Source organism: Dreissena polymorpha, chromosome 12 (genome assembly GCF_020536995.1).
Source record: "Dreissena polymorpha isolate Duluth1 chromosome 12, UMN_Dpol_1.0, whole genome shotgun sequence".
Classification (NCBI taxonomy): domain Eukaryota; kingdom Metazoa; phylum Mollusca; class Bivalvia; order Myida; family Dreissenidae; genus Dreissena; species Dreissena polymorpha.
In genome coordinates, this window is record NC_068366.1 from 24,865,973 (window position 1) to 24,882,710 (window position 16,738).

The 16,738-nt window shown below is 35.7% G+C and overlaps 1 protein-coding gene across 1 annotated transcript in view; it reads right to left on the reverse strand.

The window, feature by feature from the left end:
- Positions 1-16,738, reverse strand: part of LOC127852451 (sushi, von Willebrand factor type A, EGF and pentraxin domain-containing protein 1-like) — a 54,852-nt gene that overhangs the window by 17,901 nt on the left and 20,213 nt on the right. The window contains exons 10-19 of the mRNA XM_052386406.1: positions 15,394-15,567; positions 9,723-9,896; positions 8,800-9,033; positions 8,337-8,510; positions 7,969-8,157; positions 4,287-4,463; positions 3,774-3,881; positions 3,565-3,656; positions 2,594-2,794; positions 347-418 (exon numbers count right to left, since the gene is read on the reverse strand). Of these exons, the coding sequence (XP_052242366.1) occupies positions 347-418; positions 2,594-2,794; positions 3,565-3,656; positions 3,774-3,881; positions 4,287-4,463; positions 7,969-8,157; positions 8,337-8,510; positions 8,800-9,033; positions 9,723-9,896; positions 15,394-15,567 (1,595 nt within the window). The remainder of the gene's footprint in view (positions 1-346; positions 419-2,593; positions 2,795-3,564; positions 3,657-3,773; positions 3,882-4,286; positions 4,464-7,968; positions 8,158-8,336; positions 8,511-8,799; positions 9,034-9,722; positions 9,897-15,393; positions 15,568-16,738) is intronic.

The following is a 16,738-nucleotide window of genomic DNA, read 5'->3' on the forward strand; positions in this document are numbered from 1 at the left end:
CAAATGTCAGCCTGCATTACTAACTTTTTGTACCTGTTATATCGTTTAAAAACAACATAAACTCCCCTAACATTTAACTAAACTTTCTAAAATGATTACACTTTTGTTTAAACATACGCTCTAATTAAATATATACATGTTATGCAGTAGCGTCTCTTTACCTTAATCATATATGCAATCATCCTCTACACGTTTGCCCATCCAATGTAACAAGAAATAAAATAAGCATGTTTCTGATTACTATCTAGAGTAATGTTTGCTCACACCAATGTCATATCTCTTTAAATACCCCTTCGCGTACATGCCACATGTTCTTTTTTCTATTCAGAATACTTTTTGTACTTACCGATTCTTGCATAGACTGCCAGGACCCCTTGTTTTTGTCATCTAATAAATTACTTGCAGACTTGAAAAAGTTCTGAAATATCAGGTATAAAACTTCAAATACGTTATAATTTTAATCGAATAATCCAAATTAGAAATGTATTCATAAAATAATTGCCCAATGCTCTTAACTCTGTACCGAATAATTGGTATGTATAAAAAACATATGAATCTCAAAAGTATTATATATATTCTAAATTAAAAAATTGATTGGATTTTAAAACAAGAAATATCTTGAAAAAAGATATACGGCGTAAATAGTTTAATGAATGAGATCAAGGATAGCGAATGTCTTTTTCTGTGCAATTCTTAGCTGCATCACACGCAGTACGGGATGTTACGGGGAGTTTTCGCGGCTTATTTTACATTATAACATATTGCTGGTCATAAACCTATAGATACAAAACAGAAAACCAAAAGAAGAATGGAAGTGAAATTTAAACATATGAGTCAACCGGCCACACGAGAACAAACCTGTTTTAGTGGTCTGTCGGGCATTGCTATTTGATTCGATTATTAACAGTATCGAGAATCATCGTGCTCATGCTTAAAGTGATATTATGGGCATTTTGCACTGTTGAATTGAGCTGAAAAGAATTAACAGGTCAGAATAGTTAGTTAAAATGTGGTTACTGATCAATTATCTGCAACTCACCTTGCTACCAGTAGTTTATAAAAATATATTTTATATTCGATATTCTTACGTGACCCACCCAGTCCTGTAAGCCGAAATGATCCGTAAAACAATATTGTGTCTTTGTGTCGTATGAACAAATCTGCACTAAAACTAAATTTAGGTTCAACTCGTTAACGCATGATCAGTTGTCAAACGAAAGTACGGTTAATATTCAAATGCATTATTTTTCTCTTTCTGGTATATTGTTTTAGTATGTTGATGCTGCATTAATTACTATAAGTGTATATGAAGTAGAAACATCAAAAATAATCAACGGTTGCGATAGACACCTATAAACTGTTACATGCTCATAATATCACTTTAGTACATTAGGCAATATGGTGGAATAATTATTGTTAAATTTATTAAAAATAATATTTATCATTGTATTGTTGAAAACACATTAAGAATCTATTATTGACATACCATAATTATATTGCTGAATATCTTCTTTTAACATATTTCTGGTCTAAAGAAAATTCCAGGTCACCTAGTTCACGGATAGCGTCTTTATTATATAACGATTATTTTACTGACCGCGAACTCCGGTGATGACCTGTATATAAACTCTGAATGTCCGCGACTTGACCCGAAACCTCGCGGGTTGAAATGCAATTCTTTAAAGTGAGGCCTCGCTTCCACTGCTCTTTATACTTTTACATGTTAACATGTTGACAGGAATATGGAAGTAAGTACTAAATATGAGAACATAGCCTTTTAAGTATAAACGCTTTTGCGCTGGTAATACTCTGAAAATAAAAGGTGTACGCACAAACTGTATTGATGTCGAGAATTGAGTGTAAAACTGTTCTATCTATTAGGCCTTTTCATTAGAGATAAAATTGTTTCATACAGTAAAACAGTGTTACAAAGACGCGGATATGTTTCCAATGTTCTGGTGGTATACTCAAATCAGCCAATGGAATAAATGAAGTGTATTCATTCGTACCTAGCCGCGGGAACTTTTATTTGAATTTTATTGGACACTTACAAAGGTCAAGTCAGGGTGAAAAGCTGGCTTATGCAGCTTACGCCGAAAAATCCGAATTGATCTTAAAGATTCCTAATTGATAGAAAGTACGTATTAAGAAACGTTTTGACAAGTTTTAAACAACAAATAAGTCAGAGGGAATATGTTGACCGTAAATGCATTCATCAAAGTGGTATTTTACAAATACAATTTCAAAGTTTTAGTTTCAAGAATATTTCGCTTTAAATAAACTTATTTAAATTAATAGTTTCTGTTATACCGTTTTTTGCCACAATACATTTATACTTATTTTGATATTGTGTTCACCGATTATAAGAGAAGTACGCGTTTTTAACATTAGAAACTACAGCTATTCGCCTAATTGAATTTTTATTTACGTGATGCCATTCCTTTAAATTAATAACATTGTTAGCAATGAAACGATTTGATAAACATATTGTTTAACACATGATAATGTCGTGTTCAATAATAGGCAGATTTTTTTCTCATTTCAATCAGTGTTGAACTACAGAATTAGGGTATCATATGACTTATAATAATACCTTGGCAACATCTGGTGTAACTAAGCCTTTCTCTTCTACAAGGTTTGCGACAGTTTCCAGTGAACTCGATATCGAGATGATCTCGGCATTGGTCAGTAGTGAAGATGCATTTGTTTGCTGATCTTGATTTGTCACATTTGCTATTTGAGTCAACGCGTCTACTACATCAGACGTCGTGGAATTAGCTTGTAAGCTGTCAACCTTATATAAACAATATAGGTTTACAATCACAAAACCCGAATTTATATCAGTTATGAATAGTCAGAATGCCTGAATACAAGTTTAGTGTTTTATTTGGGATGACCTTTTCGGTTTATATCTGTTTTGTTTTCTTACTTCCGCCATTTCCGACGAATGATTAAGTATATACTTTAAGATAAAGTGGTATATTATTTTATTGCCACCATGGGTTTGTAAGCACAGAATGTGCAGTAAACATGATTTGAAAAATGTTTAATGAAACTATAAGCACTATAAGTTCTAAACTTATAACCCCAGTAAAGTATATAGGAAACGTGTTATAAAACGTTAACCTAAAATTAAAATTTGCATATATGTCAGCTTACATTTGAGTTTGCAACTTGCTCCGTTCGTATAAATACATGTATGCCTTAGTTGTGCATTTGTGGCCGATATGAACCTGTCAGATTGTCCAAAACGTTATTATAACAATATATCGTGTTAAATAAACAAGCCTTTTTAAGCTAACGTATATGGGCTGTTTTACGTTTGTTAGCGTTTATGTGGTTTTCGATATGCATTAATATAATAGTAAGGTACTTAAAGGGAGATAAAAAGCCAAATTTGAATAGTCATGTTGTGAATTTGTTTTCCCAAACTAAATTTTGTAAAATAATTTTAAAATATTATCAATAATAATGCATACTATAAAAACCATGAATACTTTGAGATGTGCGCACTAACAATTAGCCATGAATGCTTAGCGCTTAAATACAACCAAATCTCATTACCACAATAAGCACGTTGTTCACGGCAGGTCTAATACAGTTGTAATTTGGAAGCTGCCACTTCCCATCCTCCAGGCACTTCCTTGTAACATTACCTGCAATAACACGCAATTATCGCAAACACTCGACGCAGTTGGGACAATACAAAATTGATGATTCATTACATCAAAAACTAGAGGACAAGAAATAAATGTGCTTTGTACATCCATTACCTGTAAAACCGGCCTCACACGATTGCGTTCGCATTTCTCCCGCTAAAACCTCACCCCAGTCCATACCTCGACTATCGGTATTTGCAGTACACACTACTATTTGGCTTCCTAAGTATAAATATAAATACATAAATATATTGTCGTTCATTACCGACAAATATAACGTCATTGACTTATCTAACTGTTGAAAACAAAATAATAATTTAAACAAATCTCTTTCAGTGATAGCACATGCCATCTATGGTGGAGCAATATATAACCTTAACAAGCATGCTGGGAAATAAAAAATATCCGTTTGTATAACGTGCAGTTATTCCTGCCAAAAAGAATGTGACATAAAAAGATGAACGACATATATCACTTTAATCAAAACTCAAATTGTACGAAAGATAATGTATTTAAATAAATAAATATATAAATAAAAATATAATACATAAATAAATATATAAATAATAAAAGGAAACGTTTCAATTAATTAAACAAATCAGTGTGTCTGCATATAATTTGTATTACCGTTTTTAGCGCATGTTGGTTGTACTCCAGACCACGTGCCCGTATTTTGACAAATTCTAGATGTATCACCAACCAGTTTAAATCCCTCGTTACAACTGTAGTTAGCAACAGCTTCAAATTTTGTACCGGCATTTAGTACAACATCACCATTGTCAGGTTTCGAAAGAGGTCCGCATTCTAATAGAAACATGGTACAAATTATCGCAAAAAAGAAGTCTTGCTCCTCGTTTAAATCAATCCTGGTAATACAACAATAAAAGTGACAAATCTAACTAAACTGTATACTCATGAACTCCGCCATGGCCGGTCCTAAGCCCGCATGAGAAAGGAGGAGGGTTGTGCTCAGGGCCAGCACCCCAGTCACATAACAAATACACACGCTACAAAAACCAAAACCAAAAAAACAAACAATGCCGAACCAAGGATGGAAGCACGCCAAGAAACTGGACCTAAGACAGCTAATCAACCGATATCAGATATCCTTGGACCAAAGTCATCACGGCGGGTGGGCTGCTAGAATGTCAGGACACTCTAACATACCGGAAAGCTAGCCCAAGTGGTGAAGGAGAAGGAGAGTTACGGAAACAGCGTGTTAGGAGTAGGTTATGCGAAATGGACAGGCACTGAAAAGAGACAGCTTGCATCAGGACAAACTATAGCCTTCTCAGGAAGATCAGATGACCAGCACGATCGAGGAGTAGATCTGATTATGGAACAAGAAGCACACAAAAGCCTGCTAGAGTGAAAGCCTATCAACGAAAAACTCGTTTCAGCAAGATTCAACTCTGTATACGCTAAATTCACTATTCTAGTTTGCTATGCACTGACAGAAGTTGCGGAAGATACAGACAAAGACGCATTCTATGACCAATTACAAGAGGTCATTGAATCAACACCATACCATGATGTCCTTCTTGTCTTAGGAGATTTGAATGCGACTGTCGAACAGGACAGTACAGGTATGGAATCCACAATGGGCACACCGGGACACGGAATAAGGAATAACAATGGTGCGGGATTGGTAGAGCTATGAAAAGAAAACAATACGGTTTTACACACAAGAACATTCAAAAGGTAACATGTAAGTCACCAGAATGACAAACCAGTTACCAGATTGACCATATCATCATCAACAGGAGATGGAGGGCTGTTTGCAAGATGTAAGAACGATGGGGGAGCAGATGTTGGCAGCAATCATACACTCGTCATAGCCAAATTTAAGTTAAAGTTGAAAAGAGTCAAAAGAAAAGGAGAACAAAGGAATCCACGCCTTGATGTAGGAAAGCTCCAAGATCCAGTGGTCAAGAGAAACTTCCAGATCGAGCTTAAAAAAGGTTTAGTCTGTTTAATGACCAGCAGGAAATAGCTATTAGTTCATTCAATCTTGAGATTCTTGGAGCTGGACTTCATATTCTTGGCAAAGTACGAAGGAAGAAGGAACAATGGATATCCCATCAGACATCAAGCAAGATTGACGAACGGAAGGAGGTGAAGAAAAAGTTGTTGCAGACAAAGTCGGAGCGGATACAACAGCAGCTGAAAGACACTTACTAGTATGTAAATTTGGACAGAGACATTCAGAGACATGCTAGAGCAGAGAAGAGGATATTTATTGACAAGCTGTCAACTGAAGCCGAAGAAGTAGCTGCAAAGCAAGATATGGACACACTGTATATGATCACAAAGATTTTGACAGGAGGATTTACGTCTACAGAAGTTCCAGTGAAGAATTTGAAAGGGAAAATTGTTTCCACTGACGTAGAAAAAGTTAGTTGTTGGAAAGAACACTTTGAGAGAGTACTCAACAGTGCGGATCCATCCACTGAAGCAGTTATTGCTCCTGCAGAAATCCCACTTGACATAAATGCAGAGCCACCAACTGTACAAGAGAGTAAAGAGGACATCAAGAAGTTAAAGAATGGAAAATACCCAGGTATAGACCGGATACAACCAGAGTTGCTTAAAGCGGAGGAACAGATAACTCCTACAGTACTTGCTAGTATACTACGGAAAGTATGGATCTTAGAAACAGCACCTGAGGATTGGAAGGTGGGACTTATAGTGAAACTGCCGAAAAAGGGTGACCTTACAGACTGCAACAATTGGAGAGGTATAATGCTGCTGTCAATGACCAGTAAGATCTTTAGCAGAATTGTGCTTGACAGAATTTTAGCGAGTGTAGATTAACTGCTGCGGAAAAACCAAGCCGGTTTCAGGAAAGGTAAGTCATGTGCAGATCAGATTTTCACACTTCATAGAGCAAAGTCACGAATGGGACGCAATCGTCTATGCAAATTGCATTGACTTCCAGAAAGCATTTAACAGCGTGAACAGGCCAGCATCATGGAGGATTTTAGCCCATTATATAATCCCATACAAGACTATCTCTATCATCAAGATGCTTTATTCAGATTTTAGTGCTAAACAACTCTCACAGAGAAACTTGAGATAAGTACAGGCGTGAAGCAGGGGTGTGTACTGTCCCCTCTACTATTTTCGTTGTGCATCGACTGGCTGATGAAGAAAACCACTAAGGATGCAGTCAAGGGACTCCGGTGGACGTTCATAGAAACACTGGAGGACCTTGATTTCGCGGACGACATCGCACTTCTCGCTCAACGACAACAAGACATGCAAACTAAGACGGACACGCTAGATTCTCTTGGGGAGCAGAATGTCCTTAATATCAACTTAAACACAACAAAAGTGATAAGAGTAAAAGCCAAAACAGAGCAACCAGTTTCCATCAACGATAGCGCTATTGAAGAAGTAGATGAGTTTGTGTATCTTTGGAGCAAAGTCACAAGTGACGGCAATTCGGAAGAAGATGTCAATTACAGATAATACATAGCCAAGGGTGTTTATGCGGCATTACGGAACATCTGGAAGTCCTCCAAGCTAAATTATACCACCAAAATCAGGATTTTCAAGACGAACGTATTTTCAGTCCTGCTGTACGGTTCAGAATCCTGGAAAGTTACAATGTGTATTTGCTTCAAGCTTGATGTCTTTCAAATAAGGTGTCTCAGTCGGATTCTCTAAATCTTCTGGCCAAACACTATATCCAATACAGCACTCCTTCGCAGAACAGGTACAACCCAAATATCAACACAGATCAAGCGCAAAAGATGGCGCTGGATTGGTCATGTTCAAAGATGGAGGGAACAGCCATACCCAGGCTTGCAATGCGATGGACACCCATTGGACGTAGAAAAAGAGGTCGACCAAAAGAGACATTGCGCCGGTCAGTTCAGAAGGAGATGAGAATGGAGAATTGGAGCTGAGGCCAGGTGCGGACATTGGCAAAGGACCGGGTACATTGGCAATCTTTGGTGGAGGCCTTATGCGCCAATAGGCACGAAGAGGATTACGTCGTAAGTAAGTACGTATAATCATGCGTACCGGTATATGCTTATACAATTAACACACACATAAATGAACACGTAAACTCCAGAAATAATATAATGATAGATATTAATTTAAACCTGTAGAAGTCTTTTAATTAAGCATTACCGATTGCCTGTGCGATACAGGACAATACATACAACACAACATCACACTTTAACAAATATTGAAGTTTGAGGTACCAGTAGGAATACAGTTATTGTGAGTTGCAATCGGTTAAAATGCTTGACAAACTAGTAAACTAAGCAATGACGTCAAACAAGCAATTATCGCATACCTTTAATGACGCAAGTCGTTATGGTCCCATTCCACGCAACTGATTGACCGGTCACATCGCACCTTCTAACACTTGATCCTGTCAGTGTGTACCCATTAGTACACGTAAAGGTCACTATGGTACCATACGTAGAAGTGTTCATCGGGTTTCGAATATCACCATGTTGAGGGTTATCCAGGCGACCACAATCTTACAAAAATAACAATATGAAATATATATCGCTGCCAAATAGATACACATTTCACGTGAACACACGCTTTAAACAAACTTATTGCGTAGCATTCAAACGAAGTCAGCGAGCGTGCAGAGGGAAAACAATTTCAATTAAAAAAGACACATAGACACCTTTTTTAAAACTAAAAAATAACCTTTTGGAACACAATGTGCATGTCCCCACGTCGCATTTGCCTGGCACATAATCTGACTAACGTTCCATTCATATCCAGCATCACATGTCACATTTGCTAGCGATCCGTACTTTGTGTTTGATGCGTTTAAAAGCGTGTATGCTCCATTCTGGATGACTGGTGTGGATCCACAGTCTACAATAGAAAATAGACCCAATCTTAACCTTACATATCAAGCAGAATCCTTTTATTGATATATGTGTATTTTTATTAAGGTAGTCAATTTAATTCCAGTTGAACCTTTAAAAATAGATGGTTTTAGGCAAACATACAATTATTTTGATTCTAACTTGAATACTTCATAATGCAGCCTAACCTGTTTCACCATTTAAACATTGAGTTAATACAAATTGCATGCGTACGTAACAATCAATATGTATTCAATTGAAGACGTAATCTAGAGATTTCATCAAAAGAAATGAACCTTTTTGAATACAGTCTGCATGTCCCCACGTAGCATTTTCACGGCACATAATCTGGCTAACGTTAGATTCATATCCAGCATCACATGTAAGATTTGCTAGCGATCCGTACTTTGTGTTTGATGTGTTTAAAAGCGTGTATGCTCCATTCTGGATGACTTGCGTAACGTACGTGGTGTTTGTTGTGTTCAGAAGCGTGTATATACCATTTAAAACGGCGGGAATGGCACCACAGTCTTAAACATTTAAAAACAACAAAATCGATATAATCGCTCTTGCCATTTATAAAACCGTATTAAGTTGACGGTTATCACTAAAATGAATGCAATTTTAGTGAAATAAAACATATTTTGTTAATTCGCTAAGTTTTCGTACATTCATTAACCTTTGCTTTTTAACGCATTGAACCAGTGCAAATCAGTTTAATCTTCAAAACACGTATGGTCATGAGAATCCATATAATTAATTTAAGTCAAAATTGAAATATTCATCTTGAAGCCAAAACCGTTTCACCCATAAAACATCGAGTAAATAAGAATTGCATGTGTACAGGTGTTTGTTATGTTAAGAATCTTGTATGCTCTATTCAGGATGACTGGCGTGGAACCACAGTCTTCAATACAAAACAAACCCAAACTAAACCTTACACGTAAAACATAAAACCTTCCAACGGATGTTTCCCATATGTGTTTTCTTTAAAGACACTCAATTTAATTCCAATTTTACCTTTACAAAGAGTCTGGTCATAAGAATCCATATAATTATTTAAAGTCAAATTTAAAATATTCATATTGTAGCATAAACTGTTTCAATCATAATACATTGAGTTAACAAGGTTATTACAGGAGTACTTAGCAATAAAGGTTAACAAAGAGATTCATTAAATTGAAGAACATATCAAGAGGTTTTATTAAAAGCAACATACCTTTTGGAATACAGTCTGCATGTCCCCACGTTGCATTTGCCTGGCACATAACCTGGCTAACGTTATATTCATATCCAGCATCACATGTCACATTTGCAAGCGATCCGTACGTGGTGTTTGTTGTATTTAGAAGCGTGTATCTCCCATTTAAAACGGCGGGAACGGCACCACAGTCTTAAACATTCAGACCAATATTGAAATAATCGTTCTTGCCATTTACAAAACCGTTTTAAGATGACGGTAATCACTAAAAAAAATTGTTAAAATCGACTAAATGTAAAAAAGCTTATTTTCAGTGCCTTTATATTTTGCGATGGATAAGTTCATGAATGCAATTTTAATGAAATAAAAAATTTTTAGTTAACGCTCTTAGGTATCGTACACTCATTAACCTTTGCTTCAAAACGCATTGAACCAGTGCAAATCATTATGTCAAACGTAATACGCCATTAAATGTGTAAAAACCATTTGAGATAGCAATTAGATCGAAACTATAAATATTACCATTAGGAATGCATTTGGCTGTTGTCCACGTCGCATTTGCCTGACACATAATCTGGCTAACGTTTGATTCATATCCAACATCACATGTCACATTTGCTAGCGACGCGTACGTGGTGTTAGTTGTGTTAAGAAGCGTGTATGCTCCATTCAGGATGACTGGTGTGGAACCACAGTCTACAATAGAAAACACACCCAAACTAATCCTAACACGTCAAGCATAAAACCTTTCAACGGGTGTTTTCTATATGTGTGTTCTTTAACGACACTTCATTTTATTCCAGTTTAACCTTCACAACAAGTATGGTCATGAGAATCCATATAATTATTTTAAGTCAAAATTGAAATATTCATATTGTAGCCAAAATCGTTTCACCCATAAAACATCGAGTAAATAAGAATTGCATGTGTACAAGTGTTTGTTATGTTAAGAAGCTTGTATGCTAAATTTAGAATGACTGGCGTGGAACCACAGTCTTCAATACAAAACAAACCCAAACTAAACCTTACACGTAAAACATAAAACCTTTCAACGGATGTTTCCTATATAAGTTTTCTTTAAAGACACTCAATTTAATTCCAATTTAACCTTTACAAAGAGTCTGGTCATAAGAATCCATATAATTATTTGAAGTCAAATTTAAAATAGCCATATTGTAGCCTAAACTGTTTCAACCATAAGACATTGAGTTAACAAGGATTACAGGAGTACTTAGAAATAAAGGTTAACAAAAAGATTCATTAAATTGAAGAACATATCAAGAGGTTTTATTAATAGCAACATACCTTTTGGAATACAGTTTGCATGTCCCCACGTTGCATTTGCCTGGCATATAACCTGGCTAACGTTCGATTCATATCCAGCATCACATGTAACATTTGCAAGCGATCCGTACGTGGTGTTTGTTGTATTTAGAAGCGTGTATCTCCCATTTAAAACGGCGGGAATGGCACCACAGTCTTAAACATTCAGAACAATATTGATATAATCGTTCTTGCCATGATTTACAAAACCGTTTTAAGATAACGGTAATCACTAAAACAAATTGTTAAAATCGACTAAATTTAAAAACGCTTATTTGCAGTGCCTTTATATTTTGCGATGGATAAGTTCATTAATGCAATTTAAGTAAAATAAAACAGTTTTAGTTAACGCTCTTAGGTATCTTGCACTCATTAACCTTTGCTTTAAAACGCATTGAACCAGTGCAAATCATTATGTCAAACGTTATACGCCATTATATGTGTAGAAACCACTTGAGATAGCAATTAGATCGAAACTATGAATATTACCATTAGGAATGCATTTGGCTGTTGGCCAGGTCGCATTTGCCTGGCACATAATCTGGCTAACGTTTGATTCATATCCAACATCACATGTCACATTTGCTAGCGCCGCGTACGTGGTGTTAGTTGTGTTAAGAAGCGTGTATGCTCCATTCAGGATGACTGGTGTGAAACCACAGTCTACAATAGAAAACACACCTAAACTAAACCTAACACGTCAAGCATAAAACCTTTTAACGGGTGTTTTCTATTTGTGTGTTTTTAAACGACACTCCATTTTATTCCAGTTTAACCTTCACAATAAGTATGGTCATGAGAATCCATATAATTATTTTAAGTCAAAATTGAATTATTCATATTGTAGCCAAACCCGTTTCACCCATAAAACATCGAGTAAATAAGAATAACATGTGTACAGGTATTTGCTATGTTAAGAAACTTGTATTCTCCATTCAGGATGACTGGCGTGGAACCACAGTCTTCAATACAAAACAAACCCAAACTAAACCTTACACGTAAAACATAAAACGTTCCAACGGATGTTTCCTATATGTGTTTTCTTTAGACACTCAATTTAATTCCAATTTAACCTATACAAAGAGTCTGGTCATAAGAATCCGTATAATTATTTGAAGTCATATTAAAAATATTCATATTGTAGCCTAAACTGTTTCAACCATAAGACATTGAGTTAACAAGGATTACAGGAGTACTTAGCAATAAAGGTTAACAAAGAGATTCATTAAATTGAAGAACATATCAAGAGGTTTTATTAATAGCAACATACCTTTTGGAATACAGTTTGCATGTCCCCACGTTGCATTTGCCTGGCATATAACCTGGCTAACATTCGATTCATATCCAGCATCACATGTCACATTTGCAAGCGATCCGTACGTGGTGTTTGTTGTATTTATAAGCGTGTATCTCCCATTTAAAACGGCGGGAACGGCGCCACAGTCTTAAAAATTCAGAACAATATTGATATAATCGTTCTTACCATTTACAAAACCGTTTTAAGATGACGGTTATCACTAAAAAATTGTTAAAATCGACTTAATTGAAAAAAAGCTTATTTTCAGTGCCTTTATATTTTGCGATGGATAAGTTGATGAATGCAATTAAAGTGAAATAAAACATTTTTAGTTAACGCTCTTAGGTATCGTACACTCATTTACCTTTGCTTTAAAACGCATTGAACCAGTGCAAATCATTATGCCAAACGTTATACGCCATTATATGTCTAGAAACCATTTGAGATAGCAATTAGATCGAAACTATAAATATTACCATTAGGAATGCATTTGGCTGTCGCCCACGTCGCATTTGTCTGGCACATAATCTGGCTAACGTTTGATTCATATCCAACATCACATGTCACATATGCTAGCGACGCGTACGTGGTGTTAGTTATGTGAAGAAGCGTGTATGCTTCATTTAGGATGACTGGTGTGGAACCACAGTCTACAATAGAAAACACACCCAAATTAATCCTAACACGTCAAGCATAAAACCTTTCAACGGGGTTTTATATATGTGTGTTCTTTAACGACACTCCATTTTATTACAGTTTAACCTTACAACAAGTATGGTCATGAGAATCCATATAATTATTTTAAGTCAAAATTGAAATATTCATATTGTAGCCAAAACCGTTTCACCCATAAAACATCGAGTAAATAAGAATTACATGTGTACATGTGTTTGTTATGTTAAGAAGCTTGTATGCTCCATTCAGGATGACTGGCGTGGAACCACAGTCTTCAATACAAAAGAAACCCAAATTTAACCTTACACGTAAAACATAAAACCTTCCAACGGATGTTTCCTATATAAGTTTTCTTTTAGACACTCAATTAAATTCCGATGTAACCTTTACAAAGAGTCCGGTCATAAGAGTCCATATAAGTATTTGAAGTCAAATTAAAATATTCATATTGTAGCCTTAACTGTTTCAACCATAAGACATTGAGTTAACAAGGATTACAAGAGAACTTAGCAATAAATATATAGAAGTGAAGGTTAACAAAGAGATTCATTAAATTGGAGATCATATCAAGAGGTTTCATTAATAGCAACATACCTTTTGGAATACAGTTTGCATGTCCCCACGTTCCATTTGCCTGGCACATAACCTGGCTAGCGTTCGATTCATATCCAGCATCACATGTCACATTTGCAAGCGATCCGTACGTGGTGTTTGTTGTATTTAGAAGCGTGTATCTCCCATTTAAAACGGCGGGAACGGCACCACAGTCTTAAACATTTAGAACAATATTGATATAATCTTTATTGCCATTTACAAAACCGGTTAAAGATGACGGTTATCACTAAAAAAAAAAGTTAAAATCGACTAAATTTAAAAAAGCTTATTTTCAGTACCTTTATATTTTGCGATCGGTAAGTTCATGAATGCAATTTAAGTGAAATAAAACATTTTTAGTTAACGCTCTTAGGTATCGTACACTTATTAACCTTTGCTTTAAAACGCATTGAACCAGTGCAAATCATTGCGTCAAACGTTATACGCCATTATATGTGTAGAAAACATTTGAGATAGCAATTAGATCGAAACTATAAATATTACCATTAGGAATGCATTTGGCTGTTGACCACGTCGCATTTGCCTGGCACATAATCTGGCTAACGTTTGATTCATATCCAACATCACATGTCACATTTGCTAGCGACGCGTACGTGGTGTTAGTTGTGTTTAGAAGCGTGTATGCTCCATTCAGGATGACTGGTGTGGAACCACAGTCTACAATAGAAAACACACCCAAACTAATCCTAACACGTCAAGCATATAACCTTTCAATGGGGTTTTCTATATGTGTGTTCTTTAACGACACTCCATTTTATTCCAGTTTAACCTTCACAACAAGTATGGTCATGAAAATCCATATAATTATTTTAAGTCAAAATTGAAATATTCATATTGTAGCCAAAACCGTTTCACCCATAAAACATCGAGTTAATAAGAATTACATGTGTACATGTGTTTGTTATGTTAAGAAGCTTGTATGCTCCATTCAGGATGACTGGCGTGGAACCACAGTCTTCAATACAAAAGAAACCCAAATTTAACCTTACACGTAAAACATAAAACCTTCCAACGGATGTTTCCTATATAAGTTTTCTTTAAGACACTCAATTAAATTCCGATGTAACCTTTACAAAGAGTCTGGTCATAAGAGTCCATATAAGTATTTGAAGTCAAATTAAAATATTCATATTGTAGCCTTAACTGTTTCAACCATAAGACATTGAGTTAACAAGGATTACAAGAGAACTTAGCAATAAATATATAGAAGTGAAGGTTAACAAAGAGATTCATTAAATTGGAGAACATATCAAGAGGTTTCATTAATAGCAACATACCTTTTGGAATACAGTTTGCATGTCCCCACGTTGCATTTGCCTGGCACATAACCTGGCTAGCGTTCGATTCATATCCAGCGTCACATGTCACATTTGCAAGCGATCCGTACGTGGTGTTTGTTGTATTTAGAAGCGTGTATCTCCCATTTAAAACGGCGGGAACGGCACCACAGTCTTAAACATTTAGAACAATATTGATATAATCTTTCTTGCCATTTACAAAACCGGTTAAAGATGACGGTTATCACAAAAAAAAAGTTAAAATCGACTAAATTTAAAAAAGCTTATTTTCAGTACCTTTATATTTTGCGATCGGTAAGTTCATGAATGCAATTTAAGTGAAATAAAACATTTTTAGTTAACGCTCTTATGTATCGTACACTTATTAACCTTTGCTTTAAAACGCATTGAACCAGTGCAAATCATTGCGTCAAACGTTATACGCCATTATATGTGTAGAAAACATTTGAGATAGCAATTAGATCGAAACTATAAATATTACCATTAGGAATGCATTTGGCTGTTGACCACGTCGCATTTGCCTGGCACATAATCTGGCTAACGTTTGATTCATATCCAACATCACATGTCACATTTGCTAGCGACGCGTACGTGGTGTTAGTTGTGTTTAGAAGCTTGTATGCTCCATTCAGGATGACTGGTGTGGAACCACAGTCTACAATAGAAAACACACCCAAACTAATCCTAACACGTCAAGCATATAACCTTTCAATGGGGTTTTCTATATGTGTGTTCTTTAACGACACTCCATTTTATTCCAGTTTAACCTTCACAACAAGTATGGTCATGAGAATCCATATAATTATTTTAAGTCAAAATTGAAATATTCATATTGTAGCCAAAATCGTTTCACCCATAAAACATCAAGTAAATAAGAATTACATGTGTACATGTGTTTGTTATGTTAAGAAGCTTGTATGCTCCATTCAGGATGACTGGCGTGGAACCACAGTCTTCAATACAAAACAAACCCAAACTAAACCTTACACGTAAAACATAAAACCTTCCAACGGATGTTTCCTATATAAGTTTTCTTTAAACAGACTCAATTTAATTCCAATTTAACCTTTACAAAGAGTCTGGTCATAAGAATCCATAAAATTATTCGAAGTCAAATTTAAAATATTCATATTGTAGCCTAAACTGGTACAATCATAAGACATTGAGTTAACAAGGATTACAGGAGTACTTAGCAATAAATTATAACAAAGAGATTCATTAAATTGAAGAACATATCAAGAGGTTTTATTAATAGCAACATACCCTTTGGAATACAGTTTGCATGTTCCCACGTCGCATTTGCCTGGCACATAATCTGGCTAACGTTTGATTCATATCCAACATCACATGTCACATTTGCTAGCGACGCGTACGTGGTGTTAGTTGTGTTTAGAAGCTTGTAAGCACCATTCAGGATGACTGGTGTGGAACCACAGTCTACAATAGAAAACACACCCAAATTAAACCTAACACATCAAGCAAAAAAACTTTCAAAGGGTGTTTTCTATATGCGTGTTCTATAACGACACTCCATTTTATTCTAGTTTAACCTTTCCAACAAGTATGGTCATGAGAATCCATGAAATTATGTTTAGTCAAAATTGAAATATTCATATTGTAGCAAAACCGTTTCACCCATAAAACATCGAGTAAATAAGAATTACATGTGTACAGATGTTTGTTATGTTAAGAATCTTGTAGGCTCCATTCAGGATGACTGGCGTGGAACCACAGTCTTCAATACAAAACAAACCCCAACTAAACCTTACACGTAAAACATAAAACCTTCCAACGGATGTTTCCTATATGTGTTTTCTTTAAAGACA